This window comes from Delphinapterus leucas, chromosome 14 (assembly GCF_059928025.1).
Source record: "Delphinapterus leucas isolate spDelLeu-1000000601 "Yukka" chromosome 14, BTC_Dleu_Yukka2, whole genome shotgun sequence".
Taxonomy (NCBI): domain Eukaryota; kingdom Metazoa; phylum Chordata; class Mammalia; order Artiodactyla; family Monodontidae; genus Delphinapterus; species Delphinapterus leucas.
Window position 1 is genome coordinate 12,465,326 of NC_143142.1, and position 27,105 is coordinate 12,492,430.

At 46.6% G+C, this 27,105-nt stretch overlaps 1 protein-coding gene across 11 annotated transcripts in view; it reads left to right on the top strand.

Annotated features, from left to right (window-relative positions):
• Positions 1–27,105, top strand: part of SPRING1 (SREBF pathway regulator in golgi 1) — a 333,460-nt gene that overhangs the window by 168,490 nt on the left and 137,865 nt on the right. Inside the window, exon 5 of one of the 11 annotated variants that reach the window (XM_089894221.1) lies at positions 23,797–24,568. The exons of the other annotated variants lie outside the window; for them this stretch is intronic. Within the exon in view, the coding sequence (XP_089750347.1) occupies positions 23,797–23,847 (51 nt within the window). The 3' untranslated portion in view covers positions 23,848–24,568. Of the gene's footprint in view, positions 1–23,796; positions 24,569–27,105 lie in introns of those variants that run through there. 11 annotated transcript variants of the gene reach the window in all.

The following is a 27,105-nucleotide window of genomic DNA, read 5'->3' on the forward strand; positions in this document are numbered from 1 at the left end:
GAGGTGACAGTGGCCATAGCTGGTCAACTGCAGTTGCTTCCTGGACAGAAAAACCACCCTTGTTGGTATCCGCCCCTACCACAATCCACTCCCCACGTATCCAGTGTCTCGCTGAACAGCCTATGTAGGTGTTGTGTTGTTTTACTGGAATGGCAGTCCTGTGGGGGTGGTTATTATCACTCATGTTTTGCTGGTTAGAAGACTGAGGATTGGAGAGTTTCAGGGACTCAGTCAGGATCACACAGCCAGTAGGCGGTAGAGCCAAGGTAGCATGCTGGGCCCCTGGCTTGCCTTCATCTGCTGCCTCCTCTGGTGCCCAGGCCTTCAGGCTTGTCAGGTTTTGAGCACAGAGTGCTAGAGCGGAAACGTGGAGCGCTCAGGGACAGGCCTGCATCCTAAAGATGACCAGTCTCCTTGCTATGGGAGTTCTGTCTGGATTGTTCGCTCATTCAACACATAGTAGTCCTTGAGGGCCTACTATGTGCCTGGTGTTGTGCTAGTGTGGGGCACAGAGGTGAATGAGTAGATAAGCAGCGGGGTGAATGGTGACCCAACCCCCCACACACAAGAGGTACGTCCACCTCTGAATCCCCATACCTGTGAATGTGACCTTTTTTAGAAATAAGGTCTTTGCAGATGTAATTAAGTTAAGGATCTCAAGATAAGATCATCCTGGATCCCTCAATCCAATGACAAGTGTCCTCATAAGAGAAAGGCAAAGAGAGATTTGAGACATCCACGTGAGGACAGAGGCAGACATTGGAGAGATGCAGCCACAAGCCAAGGAACGCCTGGAGCGTGAGACGTTGGAAGAGACCATGAAACATCCTCCCCAGGAGCTTTTGGAGGGAGCGTGGCCCCGCCAACACCTTGATTTGGGAGCTCTGGCCTCCAGAACTGTGAGAGAATCAATTTCTGTTGTTTTAAGTCAGTGATTACCAGATTGTGGTCACTTTTTATGGCTGCCCCAGGAAAAGAATATAACCTGAAAGGGGATAATTTTGAGAATGAAGGGAAAAAAAGAAGTGTTGGTTGCAAGATGACCCAGGTAGCACATATTAAAATTCACTGGACCAGAGCCTCTCATGCCCTGTCAGAACAACCAGGCAAGTTCTTTGTGGAAAGTCGCTAAAACAAATGCAGTGGAATCCTCCACCCCCGAACTTCCAGCTGGTAAAAGAGGGCAGCTGACAAGTCAGCAGGGTAATTAGACAGAGACAGGAAGTCAAGTTGCTCCAGGCACCTTCACGGGAAGGGTGTCATCAGCCCCAGGTTTATTCATTAATGTCCAAGAATGCCTCCATCCCTCCCTCTCCCACAAACACGGAACGTGTGTGTGCGCGCGTGCACACGCTCTGTGGGAGGCCCTGTGCCAGGCTCTGAAGAGGGTACCACACAGCCCCATCCCCATCCCCATGGGGCTCGGAATCTGGTGGGAAAGCAGTGATGTCAGCCCCCGTGCTTAGAGGCAGTGCTGACATTCACTGGGATGTACTGATACAGCAACGCTGTTTGTTGAAATGGTGGAACACTTCTGTCTGGAGCAGTTGGTAATGAGTTGTTGATCTGAACCCCTAAGTGCCACCTGCCACCTCGGCTGTGCCAGCCCCTCTCCTTGCAGGTCCCCATGGACCTCTTCACCATCCAGCAATAGGGGGAGAATGGTACCTCGGTACAGTGGACCCCTCCAGGATCCTGCTTCTGTGCTACAACCAGGATCTGTTCTGAGTGGTCCCTGCTGTCCTGAGTGTCACATATTTTGACTATCTTCGCTGACTAGACCTCAGTGCCAAGAGAATAAAAGGCTGGCTTTGAACCTGTGTATCTCAGCTATTTAATCCCAGTTAGTCATCTTGAAATTGCATGCCTTAGGTGCACGGAAGACAAGCGAGGGTGAACCGGTCTGTGTACATCATTCTTCCATGCCTGGAAAGTAGCCTCAGAGATATCACCTGTTCCCACAAAAGCACTGAAAAGATTCTGGGGAGAGCTCTGGAACGCAGACCAGTGAACAGATTGGTCAGACCCATGCCTGCAAGTTACCAAGGTCAAAGAAAGATCAGAAGCCAAGTCCAGGCTGTGAAGCCCACTGTCTGTGGACCCTGCTGAAAGTCAAGGGTCTGGAGCCAGCAGGCAAGAAGACAAAGCCAGATCCAGGGTTTAGAGGTTCCAGATGGACCAGAGGTTATCAACTCAAATACTCACAGGAGCCGGGCAGCTAAAGCAGCTGCCCCCAGCCTAATACTGGAACAGCCTTAACACACTTCCAAAAGCCATTTCTATAATTCTTATAGCATCAAAAAAGAGTATTTTTGTGGTGGGAGGGCTACTGGCCCAGGGTTATGTCAGGAGATTGGCTGCAGGTGCCATAGAAGGAGTGCATTTCTATCCTTTTTTATTTTTCTCCATGAGGCCAAGGGGCCAAACATGAAAGTTTCCAGGGTCCTTCCATGTGCTTTTTGAGAATTGAAGTTGGACAAGCCCCTTCCCCCTGGTCATCAGCATTGTTGCTGTTATACAGGGATGAGGATGTTTGGTCCATGAAAGGACAGAGTTTTCCAGGAGTTGCAGAAACCAAAGGTGGAATGGACTTATATCACTTAACCATTAATTCATTCTGCAAATATTTTTGCAAACCCATTATGTGCAGAGCCTTTAGGGGCTGAGGTAGGGAACAAGTCAGAAGTCATCTCTGCCCTTCTGGCACTTTCAGTCAGTTGAGCACCTACTATGTGCCAGGCCCCTTACAAAAATAATGTGAAATAATCCCCACTACCCACACTCATTGAGGGCTTATGCTGCCAGGGACAATCAAGTTCAAGTATATACTTCCACTAATAATTGCAGGAACACGAATTATCTCTTGTCACTTGGCACGTACGTGCTGCGTGCTTTGTGAGCATTATTGGGGTTAAACCTCCAGCAACATCTCCAGGCTGAACACTACCAGTACCCCCATCATCCAGATGAGTATACAGAGGCACAGAGAGGCTGTGACTTCTTCCAGCTAGTAAGTGGCAGAGGGGTTTGAACTTGCCAGATTCTAGAACAGATGCTCTTAATTATGCTGCCTGCCTTTTAACTCTCAAAACACCCCTATAGATAGTCATTCTTAGCCCCATTTTGCAGATAAACCTGAGGCTCTGAGAGGTTTTTATTGTGTCTGCTGCTGGGGGCTGGGGCTATTGGCTGAAAAAGTTAAAAGGGCACCAAAAAAGTCACTGATCAAGATGATATTATTTTAATGGAATTTTTTTAAAACTCAAAATGAGTGCCAAAAACTCCACAATGAACAAAACATCAGAATTTTAAAGAAAGATTCCACCCTGAACTCGCAGGACCTCGTTCGACAACACCCTAACCCCAGTCCTGTCTTTATTTAAAATTTTCATAATTTGTTCATCATTGATTTTCTAGCATTACTTTTCTTAAAAATATTGTTTTAAAATATTAATCTTGATTACTGAGTTTTGGCCGGCACTTAAATTGTGTACCTAGACGGGGACCTGGAGTCCTGCTTCTCACAGTTGCCTTTTATTGAGCGCTCACTCTGGCGCTATAATCGTGCTTTGCCTGTGTCTCATTTTATCCTCTCAACCGTCTTGGGTAGGCAAGCATCATCGCGCCTGTTTTACAGATGAGGCTACTCCGACCAGAGAGGTCCAGAGCTCTGATTAATGCCACACAGCGGAGGGGCGGAAACTTGAACCCAGCCAGGTTTCCTCGAGAGTGGGAGTGAGCTCCCGGTACTGGGAACAGCCCAGGCACAGGCGGAGAACTGAGGATCGCCCGGCGTTTAGGGAATTCCTGCTGGGCGTGGGAGGCGGGACTTGATGACCTCCGAGTTCCCAACAACGCCCAGTTCCAGCTTTCTACGATCCCATTGTTTCCGAAGAAACGGTCCCGTGGCTCGGTGGCGGCGCTGGGGCTTGGGCCCCTGCCTCGGCCTGGATAACCGGGATGGGGGACGCAGAGTCCCCGGCGCATCAGCGGGCGGAGGGTCGGGCGCGGCCCCGGGGAAGGGGGTCACAGCCCGCCGGGCGTGCGGAGCCCCGATCCTTACCGCGTCGGAGCAACCCTGGGAGGGCGAGGCATTGCGATGCAAGAAAGCTCTTGGTAATAAGCAGAATTGGGTTTTAATGGGGTTCGCAGAGATAGAACAGAAATCAAATTAGGGCCTAATTGGCACGCACGCGGCAGTGAGAGCGGCGGCGGCGCGGCGGTCCCGCTGGGGCTGAGCAGCGCAGCAGCCCTGGGGACGCGGCGTCCCGCCGGCGGGAGGCCCCAGGCTCGCGGGGACCCCTCTGCCGGCGGCGCCCCTTCTCCCGCCCGTGCAGCCCGCGCGCCCGCCCCGCCCCCGGAGGACCCGGGCATGGCCTGGGAATGCGCAAATACCGGCCGGCTGCGGGGCAGGGGACCTGGCGCTGGGGCAGCCACACTCAGCACCCACCCCTGACGTTGACCCGGCTCCTAGAAAATGCCTGAGCGGCTGAGCACCGTCCACGGTTGGCCTTTTTGTTTGTGTTGATGGAAAAAATAAAAGGGTGTGGGGGGATGGCCGTGGGGAAAGGACAGGAGAGGGAAAATATTTATCAGCAAAAGAAACCGAGAACCCAGCGCGTAATTATTAATAGTAGTCGTAATATGAGTGATATTGGGCGCTGACCCTGGGCCAGGTCCTCTGCCGGCACGTTTTGCTGTTTTACATCGTGACTTATGTGAGGTTTGGTAATCCTCTTTCTCTCCATTATACCCACGAGGAATCGGAAGCACAGAGGGGTTTAGTTGCTTACCCCGGGTTATCCAATGAGGACACCTTGTAACTGACCCTCCATCCCAAGACAGGGCGACTACGGAGGCTATGATTGTATCTGTTTCTGCCACGAACAGTACATGTAGTTAAAATTTTTTTTTATCTATCTTTAAAACACAAGATTCTCCTTAGACTGATGATGTGTTGGTTTTGTAAGATGACATTTCTTTTTAAGGTTTTTCAATTTGGGTTTTCACTATATCTGAGGAATTTTATTTTATATCTGCCATATTTCCCTGTAGTGTCCTTGGAAGTCTTAACTCTCTTCAGGCCCTGTAGGTCTGTGCCAAAGAGCACTCCTAGTGTTTGGGGGATAGAAACCGAGAGAAGCAAAGAGAGATCCAGCAGTTCCACAGGTGAGCAGAGCAACGGTGGAATGAATAACTTTAGGGAAATACCAATAGCAACTCTCCCTCCTCAAGCATCCTCTGTATAGTATGTCCATTCCTCAAAAAATTCTTGAAGGGAGGCACTTTAATCCTCATTTTTAAATGCGGAAACAGGTTCAGAGAAGTACAGTGACTTACCCAAGGACACGCAGTGAGTCCGTGGTAGAACTGTCCCAGAACTGTCTGACCCCAGATCTCATGGTCTTTAGATCATCTGTTCCAAAAGCACCAAGAATTGGTGTGCTGTGCCCTTCTAGCAGTTGGGAGGTGGATGATTTGCTTCCCTCCACACCATGAAGCCTTTGCCAGATTGTTTTTAAAATTTTTTTTTTTTTTTTTGGACCAGATTGGAGGAAACTTAGAGCACCCAGTACTGACCTTTTTTCAAGCCTGGGCTGGAGCCTTGATCTGCCTCCAAGGGGGATCAAACATTTCTTGGTGGCAGCTGATTGAGAACATTCTAGCACAGCATTTTCCAAAGTATATTATATGAAACATGTCCAGAATTGTTCATGAAACAACAGGCTCTGTGATCAAATGATTTGGGGAAATTTGGGGTTGAGCAAAGTTCAACCTGCTTCTTTACTGCAGGACTTTTCAGAGCCTTTAACACACTCAGGCACGCGATCTCCAAGAGGGTCCATTGTAAGAAGCATTTTCCAAATCGTGGACACTCTTTTTCACAGAGTATTGTGCAGGACAGGGGCTCCACAGAACCTACTCTGGGAAACATGACCTAGTGTGTTCTGGAACTCACGCCTTTAGAATTCTGTCCCTGATTGGGGGTAGAGCTTGCCCTCTTAGTTGCTACCTACTGTCTCCTTTTGTTAGGAGAGATGTTTTAAAGTCTCACTCAGAAAAGTGTTCACAGTTGAACAAGGAGCCCCAACTGTATATTTCCCCAAAGTGTTGCCAATCACACTCCCCAGTCAAAAATATTTATTGGGCCCTTATGCCTGCCCAGGGCAGTAAGGGGCTCTGAAGACTTAAAAGTAAATGAAATTAACTAGGTGATGTATGTAGCACGTTTAGCCTGAGGAATGGTGGAGTTAGTATCGGAATTTCTGTTATCTGCACTGCTGTTAGACCTGGTCCGTGCCCTTGTAGAGCTCAGAGACTGGGTGGATAATTAAAACACATGCACTCAACATGATAAAACAGCTTGGCACATCTGTGACAAAGGCCAATTGCAACTATTTTGGAAGCATAGCTATTCTATTCCCCAAGCACATTAAAAAATCTTTATTAGATTTTTAGTTATAAAATTAATACAATGCCTTTTGGAAAAAAATAAACACTTTAGAAAGAAGAAAATGAAAAGCAAAAGGTTCCTGTTCATGCTCTCTACTCCGCCACCCCTAACTCCCCAGAAGTAATCACTGTAAATGCACTGTATACCATCCCAGACTTTTCTGTGCATGAAACAAACATGTAAATATGGAGTTTTCTTTTTACAAAAAAAGGGGGTCATAAGACACTGCTTGTAACCTACTTTTTCCCACTTCGCTATACATTGTAGACCTTTCTAACACAACAAGATCAACCTCCCTCCAGTCCCAGCCACTCCCAAGACCCAGGACACCCCTTGTGTGCCTCACTTTGTGAACCCCTGAGGAGGGAAAAGCCATAGAAGTCCACTCATTTGTTGGACATCTACTGAATGCCATACACATGTGTGCTAGGGGATTGGGAAAGGTGGAAAAGTATTTAAATGGAGGGACAACCATATGCAAAGGTGTGCAGGTGGGAAGTCGGGTGAGTGGTGCCGGGTGTGGGAGATGTGCCTCTCCCTTTTCAATGCCCAAAGGCCATCCCATTCTATGCACGAACCATGATTTACTTGCCCAGTCCCATTCATTTTAAAATGCTTTTTATAAGAAAGGTTAGAATATTGCTGATCAGGTGTGGCCGGAGCGTAAGCACCTAGAAGGCAGTGGATCAGATCTCTATAGGGTTTTATCCAGCATCCTCTCCCTGTAAATGCCGTGACTATTAAATCTTTTAGCCAATTTCATGATTGTTTCCAAAGGCGCTATGAATTGGAATCACCTGGTGTGAGACCCTTTTACTTAAAGAGCACAGTCAAATGATAAACGCCGCGACACAAATGAGTGACTTGAGCATGTCACCAGCCACTTGTCACGTTCATTCACACACTCAAGGGGTCAGTTGTAGCTGCAATTAGCTGGTAAACTAGCATTTGTTGGGCTCTCAGGAGTTGCTGAAATATAGCAATGATGGCAGGAGGAAGCATTGCAATTGCAAGGGCAAATATCTGTCCCTGTGGCAAAGGGAATAGGGGAGAGGGGCCCCTTTAAGAGTTTCCCCGGGAGGCAGTGAGGAATTAAAAAGCAATCATAATTAGTCTTGAAAATGAAACACGTTGGGCCAAATGTCAGACGCTCATCCTTTCTCCATGCCGCAGACTCAACCAGACAGGTCCTCCTTGCGTTCTGGCACTCCGGTTCCCTGCAAGGAGGCCCGGAGACTCTATTAAAAATCCCACATAGCTGAGATTCTCCAGGATCAGCAAATCCACACAGAAGACCTTAAATCAGCAGAATCTGTGAGCTTTCAGCTTCGGTGGCTGGTGTGCAGGGCTTTTCAATTGTCTCCATTCAGTTCCTCGAGTGGATCTCATAGGCTGAATGAGATCTTTATCATCTGTCACTGGGGCGATGCACACTGGGCCTGCCACGGCAGAGTCCATCCCAGCGGCGTGAAGACATCAGCAGCTCGTCGGGGCTGAGTCCCTGCCCTGTCGCCACATATGGAATGCATGGTCCCAGCTGAGGATGCCACACGCCCCTGGCTTCACTTACCCGGTCCTGGAATGGCATCACCTCTTTTCCCATTCAGCTACAGCCCTCTCACTGCCAAAGTCAAAACCTCTGAGAAGCAATTTAAGTGGCTTGTCAAAAAGGAGGTCATCATAACCCAGCAGGTGGCTGTAGATAGGTAGTCGGGAGGTAGTGGATCTGGGGGGCTGTCCCAGCTCTGCTACCTGCCTGCTGAGTGCCCTTGGACGTGTCATTAGAGCACTCAGAGCCTCCACTATAAATGGGCATGATAAAATCTCCCACCTTCTTGGGAAGGTGAAATGATTTAGTTAAAGCAGAGACTTAGAGTACTTGACTAATTCAGAAAAGCATGTCTCGTCTCGAGCAAAACAAATACCATTAAGTCTTCTGACGTCATCATCATCAAAACACTTATTGACACAATAATGTGAAGGCACTTAATGCCACCTAACTGTGCCCTTAAAAACAGTTAAAGCGATACCTTTTATGTCATGTCTATCTAAACTTAAAACAAAACGTACTGAGCAACTGCTTTATGCTAAATGTTGCACCTGCACTTAATCTGTACAACTCTTTAGGTGGGAGAAATTATCCCCATTTTATAGAAGAGGAAGTGATCTCTGAGCGGCCACCCAGCTAGCAAGTAGCTGAGTCATGATTCAAACTGAGTCTGTCCGACCCCAAAGCCTGTTCTCTTAACCTCGACGTTTTGTTGTTGTTTTTTTAATATATATATTTTAATTTTTTAAAAATCTATTTTTAACTGCGTTGGGTCTTCGTTGCTGTGTGGGTGCTTTCTGTAGTTGTGGCGAGCGGGGGCTACTCTTCGTTGCAGTGCGCAGGCTTCTCATTGCGGTGGCTTCTCTTGTTGCAGAGCACGGGCTCTAGGCACATGGGGTTCAGTAGTTGCAGCACGCAGGCTCAGTAGTTGTGGCACGCGGGCTTAGTTGCTCTGCAGCATGTGAGATTGTCCCGGACCAGGTTTCGAACCCGTGTCCCCTGCATTAGCAGGCGGATTCTTAACCACTTCGCTACCAGGGAAGTCCCAACCTCGACGTTTTGATGTCTTGTTTGCCCGAGGTCCATATCATCGGATGTCTATTCAGTATACCACAGCAGCTCACAGCCCCATTCATACATTCAGTCAGACTTCGGTGAGTACCCGATGGGTGCCAGGGACCAAGTCAGATACCAGGGAGGCAAAGATGAATGGGAGTCTGAGAGCACTTCTAGCACAGGCCACGGCAGGCAGAAACAAAATACCGTGTCCTTTAGGAGTGGAACGAGTTGCAGACAGAGGACCACGAGGAGGGGTGTCTTTGCAAAGGAAGTAACGGCTGAGCAGAGGGGGATGATTTTTTTCCCAGGAAGTGGAAGAGGGGACGGCATTGGCCAAGGCATTAGTGGCAGAGGGGGCATGACTACTGTGTCAAGAAGTGCAGAGGGATCCAGGGAAAGGAGTTTAAGAAGATGCTGGGAAGATAGCCAGGCGTAAGCAAAGGAGGCTGCATGGTTATCCTGCAAAAATTTTGAAGGAGAATGACAAGGTCATGCTCATAGAGCTACAGAGAGAACATCCCACTTCACTTTTTGTTTTTGGCGTGGGGTCAGGGGTGGCGCGGTAAAAACAATATAATGCAAACACCCCAAATGTCTATCAACTGCTGCATAGATAAACAAAATGTGGTATATACACACTGGAGATTCTACAATGGAATAGTATTCAGCCATTAAAAGTAATGGAGTACTAACACATGGATGGACCTTGAAAACATGATGCTAGGTGAAAGAAGTCAGGCATGAAAGGCCATGTACTATATCATTTCACTTACATGAAATGTCCAGAATAGGTAAATTCATAGAGACAGAAAATAGATTACCAATTGCCTGGGGCTGGGTAGGCAGAGGGAATGAGACCAATGAGTGTGGGGTCTAATGAGTGTGGGGTCTAATGAGTGTGGGGTCTAATGAGTGTGGGGTCTCTTTTTGGGATGATGAAAATACTCTGAAATTAGATCTATGCACAACTTTGAGAATGTACTGAAAGCAATAAAATCGCTGAATTGTCTGATTTTAGAGGGTGAACTTTATGGTGTATGAATTATATTTTAGTAAAGCTGTTATTAAAAAACAGTATAACCATATTAAAAGTTTGAAAAATAGAAATCCCCTCTAGTCCTACACCCCCAACATACAGCTATGTACCACTTGTACATTTCCTTCTTGTCCCTGCACTTATATATTTTACATGTACACTATCAGAGAGTATCATTTTCTATTCCTTTTTTAACTTAGCATTTCATCACAAACATTTGTTCACATTCCTTTGAGGTCTCCATAATTGTTTTCAGATCCAAGTTTTAGGAAGATGAATGAATTCATTCCACAAGTATTTTTTGAGCACATGCCAGGAACTGTTCTAGGCACTGGACAAGGCCCCTGTTCTCTTGGAGCTTATTTTCTGGTTGAGAGGACAGACAACAACAAACTGATAAATGAAGAAGATAATTTCTGATTGTGAGGAGTATGATATGAACAGAAACCCAATAGGGAAATGAGACAGAGAGGCATGGCATGGAGGTAATATTAGAAAGGGTGGTCAGGGACAGAAGTGACCTTTGAGCTAAGACTTAAGTGATGAGAAGACACCAGCTATGTAAATTCTGAGATGAAGTATTCTAGGACAAGGATACAGCAAGTGCAAAGGCCCCGAGGCAGCAACATGCTTACATGCTTTAGGAACAGTAAGAATTTGGGTGACAATGCAAAGGGCAGGTTTGGGGAAGGAAAGATGTGGCAAGGGACCAGGTAGGGGGCAATGGAATTTGAATCATCTGAGACTGCCGTGAACATCACTTTGGCCAGAAGCAAAGACCAACGAGTCCTAGTTGTTCAAGTCCAGTCCTAGCATAGTTGTCAAAGTTACCTCCCGGCCTGTGCTTGGGAAGGAGCCCGAGAGCCAGAGCTTAGGGTACACTCTGAATCAGAGCCGGCACCAGGCCCCTGCTCAGTGCTCTGGCTTTCCCAGGTGCTTTCCAGCACAGCCACATGAAGCCACACCCAGAGAGCCCTGGGGGCCTCCGGAGCCCGGCTAGTGTGTGGGCAGAGCCAGCAAGTGCCAACCTGACAGCTGATGGCAGCCCAGCCCCTCCCTGCCGCCTCACCACCTGCACATCAAAGTGGCAACGCTCCTGGCACATCCGCTTCCTCTGGCCCCAAACCCACAGGGCTGGCACTGCGCCCCCCAGCACAGAGCCTCTACCCCTCACCTCGCACCCACGGCTCCCAGCCCTGGGCTTTGTAACTCTCTCCTTCCCTCAAATCACAGGCTTGCTTTGGAGACAGACCAATCTGGATCAGGTCCCCTGTGAAACTCGCATGGCTCCCTGATTTCTGCCTGGTAACGCTCATTTTCCTTTTCATTAATCACTTAATATCTATCTGGCTTTCGCTTTTGACTGTAAGCTCCAGGAAGGCAGGAACAATGAATCCATAATGTTTAGTACATCTTACAGTGCTGTCGATAGAAATATAATGTGGGCCACATATGTAATTTAAAATTTCCTAAGAGCCACATTCAATAAGCAAAAAAAGATAGGGGCTTCCCTGGTGGCGCAGTGGTTGAGAGTCGACCTGCCGATGCAGGGGATGCGGGTTCGTGCCCCGGTCCGGGAAGATCTCACATGCCGCAGAGCAGCTGGGCCCGTGAGCCATGGCCGCTGAGCCTGCGCCGCGTCCAGAGCCTGTGCTCCGCAACGGGAGAGGCCAAAAAAAAAAAAAAAAAAAAAAAAAGATAAAGGCAAAACAAATTTTAATAATATATTTTCTTTAACCCAACAATCCAAAATATTATTTCAACATGTGGTCAATACAAAGACTGTTAATGAGATATTTTATATTCTTTTTTCCCAGACTAAGCAGTCAAATTCCAGTGTATATTTTATGTTACAGCACATCTCAATTAAGATGCTAAATTTTCATGGGAAATAATCTTATTTGGATTATATCAAATTTATGGGGAGAGTCCATTCACTTACCCAAGTTGTGCCGAACATACATAAAAGTTTTCCAGTAGTGGAATGAACAGCTTTTAACTTTAAATTTAAATAAAGTAAAATTAAAAATACAGTGCCTCAGGCACACTAGCCATATTTCAAGTGCCCCATCGCCCATGTGGCTAACGGCTACCATATTGGAAAGCAAAGATATCAAAATCCCCATATTTGCAGAGTGAATGGATTGATAAATCCCACTTTCACCATTTCCTTTTAATATGACTTGGGCCTTGGGGTGGTTTTAAATACCCACCAATTCTTTGATACTCCCCCTGTCCAAGGGTAGAGCCTGATTCCTCTCCCCTTGAGTGTGAGCCAGACTTAATGACTCACTTGGAGGGAATGGAATGTGGCTAAGTGACAGTGTGTGACTTCCAAGACTAGGTCATGCTGTGTGCTGTGGGTCTGTCCGCCTGTTCTATGTCTTGACCTCAGATCCCCCCAGAGAGAAGTTCTCCCCGGCTCTCTCGCTGCTGTGCAGTGGAAGACACCTCCGTTGGGCAGTGCTCTCACCCAAGACCACGTCTGAGCCTCAGTCTTTGGATCAAGCCCACACCTGGTCCAGGAGGCTGTGGTCAGGGTAGCGAGGCCATGAGGTCACAAGGCCAACTTTTCTCAGAAGATGCCGAAAGAACCAAGGACATAATGGTCTTGTCTAAGTAGTGCCCTTGGGTGAGTCCACTAATGAACATGGACCTGTTTCCTTGTCTGTCAAATGACGGATGATAGTAGAACTTAGACCACACATCAGTTAGCTATGAGGGTCTAAGGAGGTGTTTGAAAGAAAAGCGCTTTCCAACAGGAATGTCTCATTTAAATACTATTGCTGTGACAAAGGCAGCTTGCTGTGTACGTGAAATAGAAAAATGTAACCATCGTCCGATTAATCAGGACTGTCCTATTCAAAGAAGTCACAGAGGCTTAGGACACTGGGCACATTTTAAACACCAGTGAGATTAAGAAGATGAGGTTGAGTTAAAAAAAAAAAAAGCAGCAGCTGTTTCTTGCCTGTGGCGTTTCTAGCTTGTGCACATCATCCCTGTAATATTTCTTCTTCCTTTTTTGTTAATGGCTTGGGGATTTGAACACTGTTTTGTTCAGCCACATGGGGAAATGTTTAATGAATCCTTGTGAATATTCATTAAATGCTGTTAATATTTTCTGGTGGGGGAGGCCCTGCTGCCCGTCCGGCGGGTCTTGGAATGGTGGCAGGGAAGCCGCCCACCACTTGATTTCTGTTACTTGTTTTCCATTTCATTTGCCCTATTTTCTGAGACCTCAGGTGGTTTGCAGGGGCCAAGGGTGGAGGCAGAGCTGGCTTCCTTGCCTCCTCTCCCCAGATTCACAGGGATTTTAAGAAAGGGGTGGTGTGGAGTCAAAGATGACTATACCCTACCCCGCAGCGACCACACTCCTTGGTATGTACCTCCAAGAAACCCTCACACGTGCACAAAGAAATATGCAGGGAATGCTCCTGGCAGCACCGCTTGCGACAGCAACAAAGAGAGAAACCACACAAATGTCCCTAACGGGAGGATGGATGGATTTAGAATATTCCTACTAATGGATTACTACGATCCAGGAGTGAAAATGAATGACCTGTGTATTGGGCTGTGTATTACGGTTGAGTCTTTTTTATGGAGATGTAATTCACACATCAATGCAGTGGTGTTTAGGATATTCACAACATTGGGCAACCATCACCACTAAGTCCAGAATATTTTCATTACCTCCAAAGAAACCCCATACCCATTAGCAGCCACTCCCCATTCCTCCCCACCTGCAACCCCAGGCCACCCCTAATCTGCTTCCTGCCTCTATGGATTTGCCTATTCTGGACCTCTCATATAAATGAAATCATACAACATATGGTCTTTGGGGACTGGCTTTTTTCATTTAGCATAATGTTTTCAAGGCTTGTCCACTTTGTAGCACATAACAGTACTTCATTCCTTTTTATGGCTGAATAACATTCCATTGTACGGATAGACCACTTTTGTTTATCCATCAGTTGATGGACATTTGGGTTGTTTCTACATTTTCACTCTTATGAGTAAGGCTGCTATGAACATTCACATACAAGTTTTTGTATAGACATTTGTTTTAATAATCTTTTAAAAAAATATTTATTTATTATTTTGGCCGCTTTGGGTCTTAGTTGCAGCATGTGGACTTCTTATTTGCGGCCTGCGGACTCATAGTTGCGGCATGCAAGAGGGATCTGGCTCCCTGAACAGGGATCAAACCCAGGCCCCCTGCATTGGGAGTGCGGAATCTTACCCACTGGACCACCAGGGAAGTCCCTATTTTAATAATCTTGAATATATACCTTGGAGTGGAATTGCTAGATTATAAGGCAACTCCTCGTTTAACTTTTTGACTGCCAGATTGTTTTCCAAAGTGACCGCACTATTTTACGTTCCTACCAGCAATGTCTGAGGGTTCCAGTTTCTTCACACCCTCATATGGTTGAATCTGACAGACATAATGTAGACAAAAAAACAAGTTGCCGAAGAATCTGTTCAGTATGACCCCATTTCTACAAAGTTTAGAAACATGCAAAATAATACCATAGATTACGCAGAGCTACACTCTGTGCAGTTAAAATACAAAGAAAGTGATGGGCATGGAAAACACTGAAATGTGGATAATGCTTCCCACTGCGGGTGAGGAGACCAATTCGATCAGGTGTATGAACATGTGGGACTTCCATTACATGGGTGTTGTTTTATTTCTTAAGCTAGGTGCTGTTCATGGGAATTTTGAATTATTCTTTATACTTCATAATATATTTTTCATATTTCCTCATAATGTATTGTGTTTACATTTATTTTTAGGTAGGACATATTTTAGAGGTATGCCTATCTTTTTTTTAAAAATTTCTTTCTTTAGGCTGTGCCAGGTCTTAGTTGTGGCACTTGGGAGGCCCACTCTGTGGGAATCTTACGGAACTGCAGAGTTTCCAGGTTGGAAAATCTTCTGAGGGTTTGGGTCTCCATCCCGGCACACAGTTTCCGCCACCATTAATGTCGTAGGGGCATAAAGAATATTGTCTCTGGGATCTTTATAAGTAAAGAAGACCCAACTACAAGTAACTGTAGTGGCTTTAAATCCAAAAATTCTTTGCTACCCCTCCCTTTAAGAACTGGAGCTTAATTTCTCTCCTGTTGAGTGTAAGCTGGTGTACATGACTTGCAGCTAGTGAATAGAAAAAGGTAGAAGTGACAGTGGGTTATTTTAGAGACTTGGTCATAAAAAGCATTGTGGCTTTTTCCTTTCTCTCTCTTTTGATCACCAATCTTGGGGAAAGCCAGCCACCATATTACGAGGACACTCAAGCTGTCCTATGGAAACGCCCATGTGGTGAGGAGCTGAGACCTCCTGCCAATAGCCAAGTGAGTGAAGCATCTTGGGAAAGGATCCTCCAGCCCCAGGTGAACCTTCAGATGGCTGCAGCCCAGGGCAGCCTCTTAACTGCACTCATGAAAGACCCTGAGCCAGAACCTCCCAGCTAAGCTGCTCCTAGATTCCTGACTCTCCACACTGTGTGAGATAATAAATGTGTGTTGTTTTAAGCTGCTACATTTAGTGGTAATTTGTTCAATAGCAATAGACAAGTGATAAGGGATTTATTATCTCACATAGCAAGCCTCTTGAGGGAGAATATTCTAGAGTGGTTAATTCAGTGATACATTGATACCATCAATGACCCACATTTTTTAAATCTCCTCACTCTACCATCTTGAATGTGCTGGGTTTTGTCTTCAAGTTTGTCTCTTCATGATTTCAAAGTGGCTGCCACAGCTCCAGACACCACATCCCTATAGAACTGCACTGAGTGAAAGAGGTAAAAACACTTTTCCCACAAGTGCACCAATAACCTTCTCCATATGTCTTATTGGTCCAGGCACATCACATACTCCTGCCCAAACCAGGCACTGCCAAGGGCAATGGAATCACTTCGAATGGCTTGGGCTAAAGCCAAGCACCAGTGGTGGCCATGGAGGCATGCTACTCAGATCTCCCTGATGCAATGAGGGTAGTTACCTGACAGCCTGCAGGTGCTGCACCTTCAGACCTGCTGCAGCATTCATGCAGATACCCTGCTCTCCCCAGGCTGTTCCAGAATAGTAACTATATTCGGTGGGGGTCCTAGAGCTGGGACGTTTCTGTCCCATGTGGGACTCTAACTCCACATCAGCCCGGCTGAGACTTCCTCGGAGCTGCGCTGCAATCTGAGGCTCCTCTTCACCAATCCTCCTTCCTTCCTTCCCCCTATCCTTTCCCATGCGTCAGACCAGTGTTGTGATCTGAAAGCTCCCTGCTTCCTCGTGCTCCCTCCCTCTGTCCTTCACAGGCGGCTCCCTAGTACGTCTCTCGAGCCAGTCTGTTGTCTTGACGTCTGCTTCCCAGGGGACTCAAATTGCCACATAGCCCCCTGGGTCTAGAAATAGGCTTCATTCCCTACACATGAAATGGTGTACACACAAACAAAGTCAGGAAAGAGGAATGGCTGTCGGGTAGGTAGCCTGCCAGGTGTGCACAGTATCAGATGAGCACAGACCCCGGCCCCACTTGGACTGCTCGTGTAGGACCTGGAGCATTACTAACCTCTCTGGTCTCAGCCGGCTCCTCAGGATCGTGGACAACTTGTAATAGCATCTGTAAATCTCCTAGCATATGATAATAACGACAGCTACCAGTTGAGTGATTCCTGGTTTAAGGCACTTTATGTGGCTCATTTATTCCTCACAGTTACCCTCTGGGGTGGTGCTATCTGTGGCCCCAAGTCTGAAGCCCAGAGAGGTTAAGCAGTTTGCTGAGTCCCACGTGAGTGAGTGGCAGGGTGGGTATGGAACACAGATGATCCAATCACAGCACTGATGCTTAGGGGGCATCGGGCTGTACAAGCAGGGCAGGATGACCTCAGAGTCCACAAGCAACTGCTGCACTGCCTCCTGGAAAGAAGCAGAGCTTCCCCAGAAGGGTGGACCTGGTTGGAATCGCAGCTCTACCTGTGAGCCCTGTGACATCGGGCAATTTACATAATATCACCAAGCCTCTGTTTCCCCACCTCTTAAACTGGAGATAAATAACACCTAACTCAAAAGTTTTTTGTTTTCTTTCTCTTTTTTTGCGAGATTTAAATGAGAAAACATCTTTAAAGCTAGGACAGTGTCTATTACCCGAGGAGGCTCTTAATTAATCATCACAGAATTCCAGGCATTGTTGACAATTATCTCAGATTCTTGTCTTCCCAGAAATCATAAATCTGGTTCTGATTATCACCTCATGCAAAGGTTCTTCCCAAGGATTCTCAGTCTTATTCTTTTATCTATTCTCTAAAATATGATCCAATTTATAAAACTTTGACTTACAACTCCTTTAGAAGCCCAGCTGGTGTGTAAAATGATGCATTCTGTGGCACCGCAAAGAGCACAGGCCCCCAGGGACCCGGCCAAGAATGGGATCCTCAGTTCTTTGTTACAGTAAAGGATCCTTTTCTAAAACAAGTAATACCAGCTCGTGTGTTTGTGGGGAAAATCCAGATTTTCCAGTTTAAAGCAGAGCCCCCAGCATCTCATTCCCACAGGGAAGGCCAGCAGAATAAAAGGCGACTGGCCACACCTCCAGCTGTCTTTAGAGCTCCTCACAGATCACAGGGCTGTGGCAGTCGCCCCTCACTCAGTTTCCTTATCTGTAAAATGGGCATGATATTTGCATTCTACAGTATCCTACACCCAGCAGGCGCGTAAAGGGACTTGGTGCCGTGAGTGTTTGTAGAACTGGATTTAGTCATTCACATCACTCAGCAAGGGGTTGTTGTCATTCACATCACTTAACAAGAGTTTGTTGAGCAATTTCTTGGATCCAAAAGAAAGATAAGATGGGATCGCTGCCCTTCGAGAGGGTTACTATTCGAGTGGCATCGGGAAGACACTTTATTTAAACCCATGCCTTCTCTCTTCACACACTCAACCGTTCCATGTTTTAATGTTACTTGGAATTTCAAAATAAATGAAACATGGCCAGGAAAAAAGAAAACAATTAAAACAATACACACTCTAAGAGATGAAAATAAATGTCCACAATTAGAATTTGTACCCGAATGTTCATAGCAGCACTATTCACGATAGCCAAAAGGTGGAAACAACCCAAATGGCCATCAGTGAACGAATGGATAAACCAGATGTGGTCTATCCAAACAATGGAATATTACTCAATCATAAAAAGGAAGGAAGGACCGATTCACACCACCACAAATATTAACCTTGAAAACATTATGCTAAGTGAAAGAAACCAGTCCCAAAATATCCTGGATTGTATGATTTTGTTCACACAAAAGTCCAGAATAGGGAAATCTATAGAGACAGAAAGTAGATCAGTGGTTACTTAGAGATGAAGGCAGGGAAGCGGGGTTGGAGAATTAAAATAACAACAGCAGCAGCAATAATAATGATAAATATTGACTTTGCATGTCCATCACCCTCTCCCATTTACCAAGACACTTGCCCCCAGAAACAACCATTGAGTAGAAATGCACATCCCCAAACTTGTGAGTGTCATAGGAGGTACTGGTGGAGTGTGGGCTGAGAGTATGGAGGAAGCCTTGGAGAGGAGGTGGGAATGAAGGAAAGGTAACATAGTCCCCTGAGAGGGAGAGGGTGGGGGGTGGGGCCTTGGGGGAGGAGCACAGGGAGCCCATCCCAGGAAGGGTTTGGGGCTGAGAGTTACCAGGGTACATTTGGGGGATGCTGAAGAACCTGTTATGGCTGGAGCAGCAGGGTCATTACAGGAGAAAAATAGTAGGTGGGGTCAGAGTGCTGGAAGGATAGGATCATGGGGGCCCTTGGGTGGCCATGGCTTTTGAGCCGGGGGCTAACTGATTTAAGAGGCAGTGAGGCTGTGCTTATGCCCAGAAGTCTTTACACACACACACACACACACACACACACCCCAGCAGCAACAGCAGCTCAAGTCCCAGGGCTCAGATACTCAAGCCTTTTTGAAGGAAGCAACCAATAGCCTAACCCAGGGTGGGGAGTCCTCAGGGATCCACTTCCAGGACCTCCTGTCTTCAGAATCAGGCAAAAAGATTAAGCTCAGACCAAACAGCTCCATCTGGACCCGCAGCACCAATAAATTCCACCCCAACCCCAGGAATTGGGCCCCCAATCTGGTCCACCCTGGGGCGGGACCAGACAATGAGTCCTCACCTGGAGGAGGCGTGGGTCTGTGCACTTCCGCCAGCCCCTGCCTCACTCCTGGGGCAGGCGGGAGGAGATCGGCAGGTGCAAGGGATGGGAACGAACAGGACAGGTGAACTGGGGCGTGGGGGGTGCGCAGGGAGACTAAGGGCAGATGAGGGGAGCGTTAGCGCCCACAGGCCGGATGTGACTGCGGGGCTGAGCACTTTCTCCCTCGGCTCGGAGCGCCTGGCTGCTTGAATAACCGTGTTAATCTGTGTGCGTCCCGATGGGGGAGCCCCTAGACTCCATCTGTAATCAGGTCGCTACTCTCGTTTAGAGGGTTTAATGCACCATCGTTCATAGTGGGACACGCAGTGTCAGCCCATCAGCCGCTCAAAGGAGCTGCTTTTCTGTCTCCTCCACCCCTTTCACTCCACCTCTGCCCACAAATCTCAACTGGACCCTGGTCTGTTGCCCCAACCTGCCACACGGCTGTCCCCCTCTCCTCTGAGATGTCCTCCCTTGCAGTGCTAGGGGGATGGTCCTAAGGTGCAAATCTGCCCCTACTTCAAACCCTTCCTGTCTCCAGGCCTCACTGCCCAGCCCACCGCCATGGCGTCACTGCCTGCGTTATCTTCCCCAGCTACGCACCAAGTGCGCAGCATGCAGCAGACACCCTGCCTCCTCTGTGCTTTGTGGTGGGAGCCATCCTGTGCATTATCAGGTGCTGAGCAGCATCCCTGGCCTCCACCTACTAAATGCCAGTAGCACCCTCCACCCCAGTTGTGGCAACCAGAGATGTCTCCAGATATTGCCAGATTTCCCAGGGGGCCCGATCACCCCCCCCCCCGAGAATCACTGCTCTGTAGGCATATACAGAAGGCCAGGACCACGTGCTCTCAAGCCAGACAGGCCTGGATCTACCCCTTTGCCCTCTGAGCTACACAGCACTGGGCAAGTCACCTTAAATGAAGACAAAATGGTTCCTCTCTTGTAGTATTGGGTGACTGTCAAATGAGGTGATCCATGAAAAACAGCTGCACAGCCAGCACGTAATAAACGCTGGCTGGTGCTAGTATGCCCTGCTTTGTTTAGTTCCGTATTCCTGGCATCACCTTTCTCCCCCTTCTGTTGGCCAGCAAACTGTGTTTGTTCTTCAAGATTCAGCTCACCCATCAGCTCCTCCAAGAAGCCCCTCTCAACCTCTCCCAAATCCTGGACATTTCTCCTCCCCCACAGCGTGTCCCACCTTGTACTGAAGTTGTGTGTTTAAGAGTCTGTCTCTTGCACCTGCCTGTGAGCCCTTAGGAGCAGAGGTCTTTAACCCCAGCCCCTGCGTTCATGCTTAGCTTTTGTTGGGATGGAAAAGTGCATGTTGGTGCATGTCTCTGTCAATCTGTTCCGCAGAGATTGAAAGCCTGTGTGTCTGGCCCAGGTTAGGTACAGTGGGCTGTAGTCACCACAAAGAAGGCTGGAAGCTCATTTACTCAGAGCATGTCACCCACATCCTTGACCTCGTCAGTTTAAGGCAGGGATGATGCAGATAAGGTACCCTGTCTCCAGGTCTCAAACCCGATCTCTGTGGCTCACAAAGTCAGTTGACTCTGAGAATCTCAGTTTTCCCATCTGTATAATGGCAATCATCACAGCTACCTCCCAGGGTTACTTTGAGGACAGAGGTGATATACCCTGAGCAGTTTGCTCATGATAAAGACATGCATTAGACAGCAGGCGAGCAAACCTAGCAGAGGAAAAGGATTCATAGAGCACATTTCTTTACTAGAGAAGACCAGCCAGGGGTGGCAGTGGTGGATGGTGTGTTTCCACATCAGGGAGAGTTTCCTCTCCTTTGTTTGTGGTCTTAATCTAGGAGATGTATGGGACACACAGTTTATTTTTCCTGTTGAGATGTACAGAAAGGTCTCTGTGTCCACAAAGGACAGAAGTAAAAGAAAGCCGCTTAAGTCGTAGCAGCCGATATCTAGCTTGGAATCCAGGAAGAATTAATTGATAACAAGGGTCATTAATCCCCAGAGCAGGATGCCACCAGCACAGATAATAGAATTTCAATTACTGGAGGGTTTCTTGTCTATTAAAGCCCTCCTGTTTCTACAAGGCAGTGTTTAACTACCAGAGCCCCCAGGACACCCTCCCTGCCACATCACTGCAGACCATTCTTGGTATCCTTTGACCTCTAGAAGAACTAACTGCCTCTGTTCTGTCTTGTCGTGTGTGTGTGGAGAGGTGTGTGTGTGTGTGTGTGTGTGTGTGTGTGTGTGTGCAGAAGGAGAAAGAGTCCCAACTAGATCCTACCTTGCAGTAGCTTTCTTTACTAAAATGCCTTTGGAAGGTATTCAAACAATATCATTCCTCTTACAATTAAGAAAAGTTTTAAAATTGCACAGATAACCCATATTCATTGTAGAAAAATCCTGACAAGCCACAAGAGACAAAAACAAATCACCCATAATCCCTCTACCCAGAAAGACCCAGCGTTAACATCTTTCCATGGTTCTTCTTTGTTTGTTTTTCGGGTTCAGCCAATTGCATGAATGCATGCAAACTATTGAAGACGAGTTAGGATATAAAAAAGTGCCCCTTTTCCTTCTTCCCCCGTTCCTCCCCACAGAGGTCACTGCTATTAACTGTTTGGTGTGAACTTGTCCACTGTCTTGTTTTTTGTAGACATGCATGTATGTATAGATAGATACGTAATATTTTTTAAAACATACACAGGATCATGCAATGTGTATGTTTCTCTGATTTGCTTTTTTTGTCACCTGACAATGTGTCTTGGAGAGCTTTCCGTACCCACTCATTCAGATCTTCCTTATTCTCTCTGACAACTGGATAACATGCCATTGCATTCACAAACTGTGATTTATAGCCCCACTCCCCTCCGATGGGCACTTAGGTTGCTTCCAATTTGTCACTAATGCAAAGTGTATGTCTTTGTCCACCTGTGCAAGCATTTTTTTTGTGGGAAAGAGTCATAGAAATGAAATTATAGATCACTTGATTTAAATTTTGGTAGACATTATCAAGTGCCTCTCCAAAATGACTGTCCCAAATTATACCTCTCCTCACAGTGCGTGAGAAAATAGGATCCCCCATGCCCTTGGCAACACTGGAAACTATCAGTCTTTTTTGGTCAATTTCCTGGGTAGACACCTCACCTTCATGTGCATTTGCCTGATTACTATGAAGCTAGGCATCTTTTCATATGTTTGTTGGCCATCAGCCTTCTTTCTATACATATGCAGCCATATACACATTTTAGATGTATTGCATTGCTTCCTTGTAATCTGCCTTTTTTCTCCACGGTACAGGAAGGACGTCTTTCTGTGTCAGCACACACACTTTTGCATCATTCGTAGTGCCTATATCATGCGTCAGTACCACCCTTTTCAATCAGTTCCTTATTGTTGGGCGTTCAAGTAGGTCCCCATCTTTTGCTGTTTTTGCCAAAACTGTGGTGAATATCATTACAGCTAAGTGACACATTGAACACTCTCTGATTTCCTTGGGATGAATCCCTAGGAGTGGAATTGCTGGTCAAGGGACACACATATTTTAAGGCTACTGCTACTTATTGCCAAAGTGCTCCCCAGAACAGCTGGCTGGCAGGTCTGCTTTCCCACCAAAAGTTCATGCGAGCGTCCTTAACCAGACATGGCCAAATGTCCCCTGGTGGGGAAAAGTCACCCCCAGTATAGACCCACTTATTTAGAGACAGAATGATTTCAATGCCCAGGCAGCTCTAGACAAATATTCCTTTTATTCCCTCCTATGGTCTGACTCAGTGGTTCTCAAACCTGAGTGGTTTATATACAATACTATATATACCCTACTTTATGGGCGGGGAATTTTCAAGGATAAATTGACTCCATCCTTTATGTCTTATGTGCTGATGTGAGAACCTAAAACCTCCCTTAAATTTAACACCACCGGTCTCCTGAAGAGCCCTGCAGTGATCACAAAGATCTTTCCAGCAGAGAATCTCTCTCACACCCAGGCTTCTTCTGTGAGGTCAACTGCCATTATTGAACATTTCCCATGGCGTCGGTCCATCCCACTGCATCCTCACGTTGACTCTGTGAGGAAGGCACTATTACTGTCCCATTTCACAGAGGAGACACTGAGGCTCACAAAGCTTAAATAACTTGCCCCACATTACACAGTTAGTGAATGGCGAGGGCATTTGACCCTGAGTTGTAGTGCTTTTCAATCAAAAGCATGCACCAGTGGGTAAAGAAAATGTCTGTAACCAGCTCTTGTTTACTGATTGACATTTCTGCCTTCATGATTCCAAATCAAGTAGGTGAAAAGTAAAAAATGCAGCCTCCATGGCTCCTTGCTTTTGTCTTCAAGGGGGCAGGGGTTGGGATATCCTGAGCTATGGGCATCCAAACCCAAGATTCGGAGTGTTGTTGGAATAATTTCCGCTGTAGGGTTGTGCCAGTTGTTTACACCAGTAGGGTTGCCATTTGGCGTCTGGGAATGATTCTTCTTTTGTAACTTAAAAGAATTTTTTTTTTTTTTTTGCAGTTGAGGAAACCACCCCTTACCTTCCTCCTTCACCTCCAGAAGGACTCTTGACCCTAATAAAAGCTAAGCCCTTTGAGCTCCTTGGAGGAAGGGGTGCCTGCAAAGCCAAGGGTGTGATTAGATCAGGCGGGATCTTCCTGTTCTGACCAAAGGAACCAATTAGATGATCTAATGGGAAACATTTTTGTCATCCAGAAATTATATGATGCTGTAAAGCTGCCCACTATTATGTACCCTTGATGATAATAATAATGTCTCCTTCCAGGGTCATGTAACAAAATGTAATAAACTCTTCTGAAAGCCTTGGTGTTAATGGCCCTGTACCCATTTGGCTGCTGGTTAGAGTGAGGCAAAGAAACACCAGGGGCCTGGCTCACCTTGCCCCAGCAGGGAGACTTGTCCAGTGGGCTCAGTGAAAGCAGGAATCATATTTCTATGCCGTCAATCTGAAATGCCAGCTACAGCAGAATTTCCCAAAAGTTTTTTTGGGGAAAAGTAGTGTTTTGGGGAACACTAGTCTCAGAAGAAATTCTGTGGGGAGCTTGGAAAATGCTCATTTCTAGTCTTTCATTGGATTTTCTTATGTACATTGGCATATTAAAGACTCTGAGAAGCCCTGTAGTAAAGGCATCTGTTTAATTGTTATTAACCAGATAGTTCCAAAACTTATTTGACCGCAGAATATTGCACATATCCCTTAACACACCCTGGATGCCCTTCTGGTAATTATGTGTTTGAGATACTTAAATGGTGTCTGTTGTCCCAAAAACTTTTGCAGAGAGGACCTGTAGTCAGGGATAAAGGAAGCAGAGGCCATCATTGGAGGATGGGCTTGGTGATCAGGATAGCAAGACAGCTTCTGGGGAATCTTCCCCATGTTTCACAAATGAACCTGAAGGCCCCCAGACCTTAAGAATGCCCTTGCCCATGTCAGGTCAGATACAGTTTCACCATTGGCAAATGTCAGTATTTTCCAACCATTTTTAAACTGGGGCAGAATTGTTGCCTGGTGCTGAAATTGATGGGAGTATGACCTTGGGGATAGTGTTGGGTTGAACTGAGGAGGATCCCAAGCAGGGAATGAAGACGGAGCCAAGAAAACAAAAAGTGGTGTTGCCCCCCAGGAGCGGTGCACAAGCTTAGGACTCAGGTGAGGAGCCTCTGAAATGCTCCTTGAGATCATGCCAGATGGGCATTGATGGCATGAAAGGAACCAAATGTCACCTACACCAAGGCAATATGGCAGCAGGGATGTCTAGTGTCTGTATGTCTGCACGCCTCCTTCCACAACCATCTAAGGCAGCTGAAAAATTCAGCCAAGTGACGTTAACGGAAGGAGATGAATGGGGGAAGGCGGGACAGACAGAGATGGAGACAGAAAATGAGACAGGAATGAGGCTGGTACAATGATGATGACCACAGCGTCCTTGGCATTTGCTGTCTCGCAGCCAGCCACCTGTCGGCTCAAACACGTTAGGTGTTTGTTTGCCTAGGCGGGCTGCAATTTATTGAGCACCTACTCTGTATTGATTCCTGTGCTAAACACGTTCTATATTTTTTTCCAAGGAGAAGACTAAACACATTGTACATTTTCTCCCATGAGGAAGGCTTTTCATCTCCATTACAGAGATGAGGAAGCCAAGAGACTCAAAGGCTAAGCAATCGGGTAGTGGGGACAGAGCTAGGGTTTGAACTTGGAACTTTCTGAATCTTGAGACTTTCTGTTCTGTTGATCCTGTGCTGCACTGCCTGAGCCATATGGACCAACAGATGCCCCCCTTCCCTCCCTGCGTGAAACATATATGTCAGTATAAAAATACTTATCAATTATAAATACAATTATAAATACTCATATATCAACCACCTAAGCAAAGAAATAGAACACAGCCAGTGTCTCAAGGGCCCCTGTGTGTCTCTCCCAGAGGTATCCACCATCTAAACTCTTTAGATATTTATTTTTAATTGTTTTGCCACATACGTTTACATCCCTAAACTATTTTGTTTTGTTTTCCTGATTTAGAACTTTATATAAATAGAATCATTCTCATAAATTCTTTTTTTCCCTTGCTTCTTCGTGCTCAACAAAATGGGAGATTCAGACATACTCTTGTCCATAGCGGTTGTTCATTCGTTTTCATTGCTTTGTTGTACTCCATTGTACGAATGTGCAGTAGACCACTGATGGACATTTGGGTCATTTCCAGTTTTTGGCAATCATGACAATGATGCATTGTTACATGTGTCTATGAGTGCATACAGTTAAGAGTTTTTCTAGAACATAAACTTGGAGTGGAATTGCTGGGTCGTAGGCTGTGTGCATTTCAACTTTACTAGAAAGTGGTTGTGCAAGAGCTCCTGTTCCTCCAAGTCCTCACCAGCATTTTTTTTTTTTACTCTCTCCTATCTTTTCTTCACCATGATCGTCTGCCATCTCTATCCTGCACCAATCTGTTCATAAATTTTCAAAGGCAAGTGGAGGAGCCCAGCATATACACTGGCTGTACCTGCACTGGACCCTGTATTTACTGACTCAGAATCGCCAAGGGAGCAGCCCAGGAATCTGTGTTTTTCATAACCTTCCCTATTGGTCCAGATAATCGAGTGGCCCTAATCTAGTGACACTGTTATCTAGAGCCTTGACATATTTTTTTACGTCCTGGGGTCCTTTTCCAAACTAAATCTTATGCAGAATGCTGTATATAAAATAGATAAAATCGGAATTGCCCTGCTTGGAGCAGGAAGTGGGAATGGAGGGTCCCATGAAAGAGACTGGCTGGCTCTTCACCACACTCATTCCTCTTCCTCCTGTAACAGAGCCAGACTGCATTTCCCAGCCCCCTTTGCAGGTAGGTGTAGCCATGTGACAGAACTGACTACATTTCCCAGCCTCCTTTGTGAGTAGGTGAGCTCTAGCCAATGAATGGGAGTGGAAGTGATGGGGCATATCCAGGCCTGGCCCGTAAAATGCTGCCCCATCTGTAGGCTAAATGCAGGGGATTCTGAGGCTGAGAGATGGGCAGAGTCAAAAGCTGGAAGGAACTGGGGTCCCCAAAGGATCGTGTGGAAGGCTGCCTGCCAATCAAAAATATCCACCTGGGATTTCACATAGTAAAAAATAAATGTCTGTTGTGTTAAGTCATAGTTTTTTTTGGGGGGGTGGGTGTCAGTTTGTTTCAGCAGCTGGCATTGCCTTAGCCCGTCCCTGCTGTTTGCCCCCAGGGCACCTCCACGGACTCTTGGTCCTCTGTGAAGCCATGTGGAAAACCACAGGTATAGATGAAAGGAAACACCACATGCAGTCACAGGGCC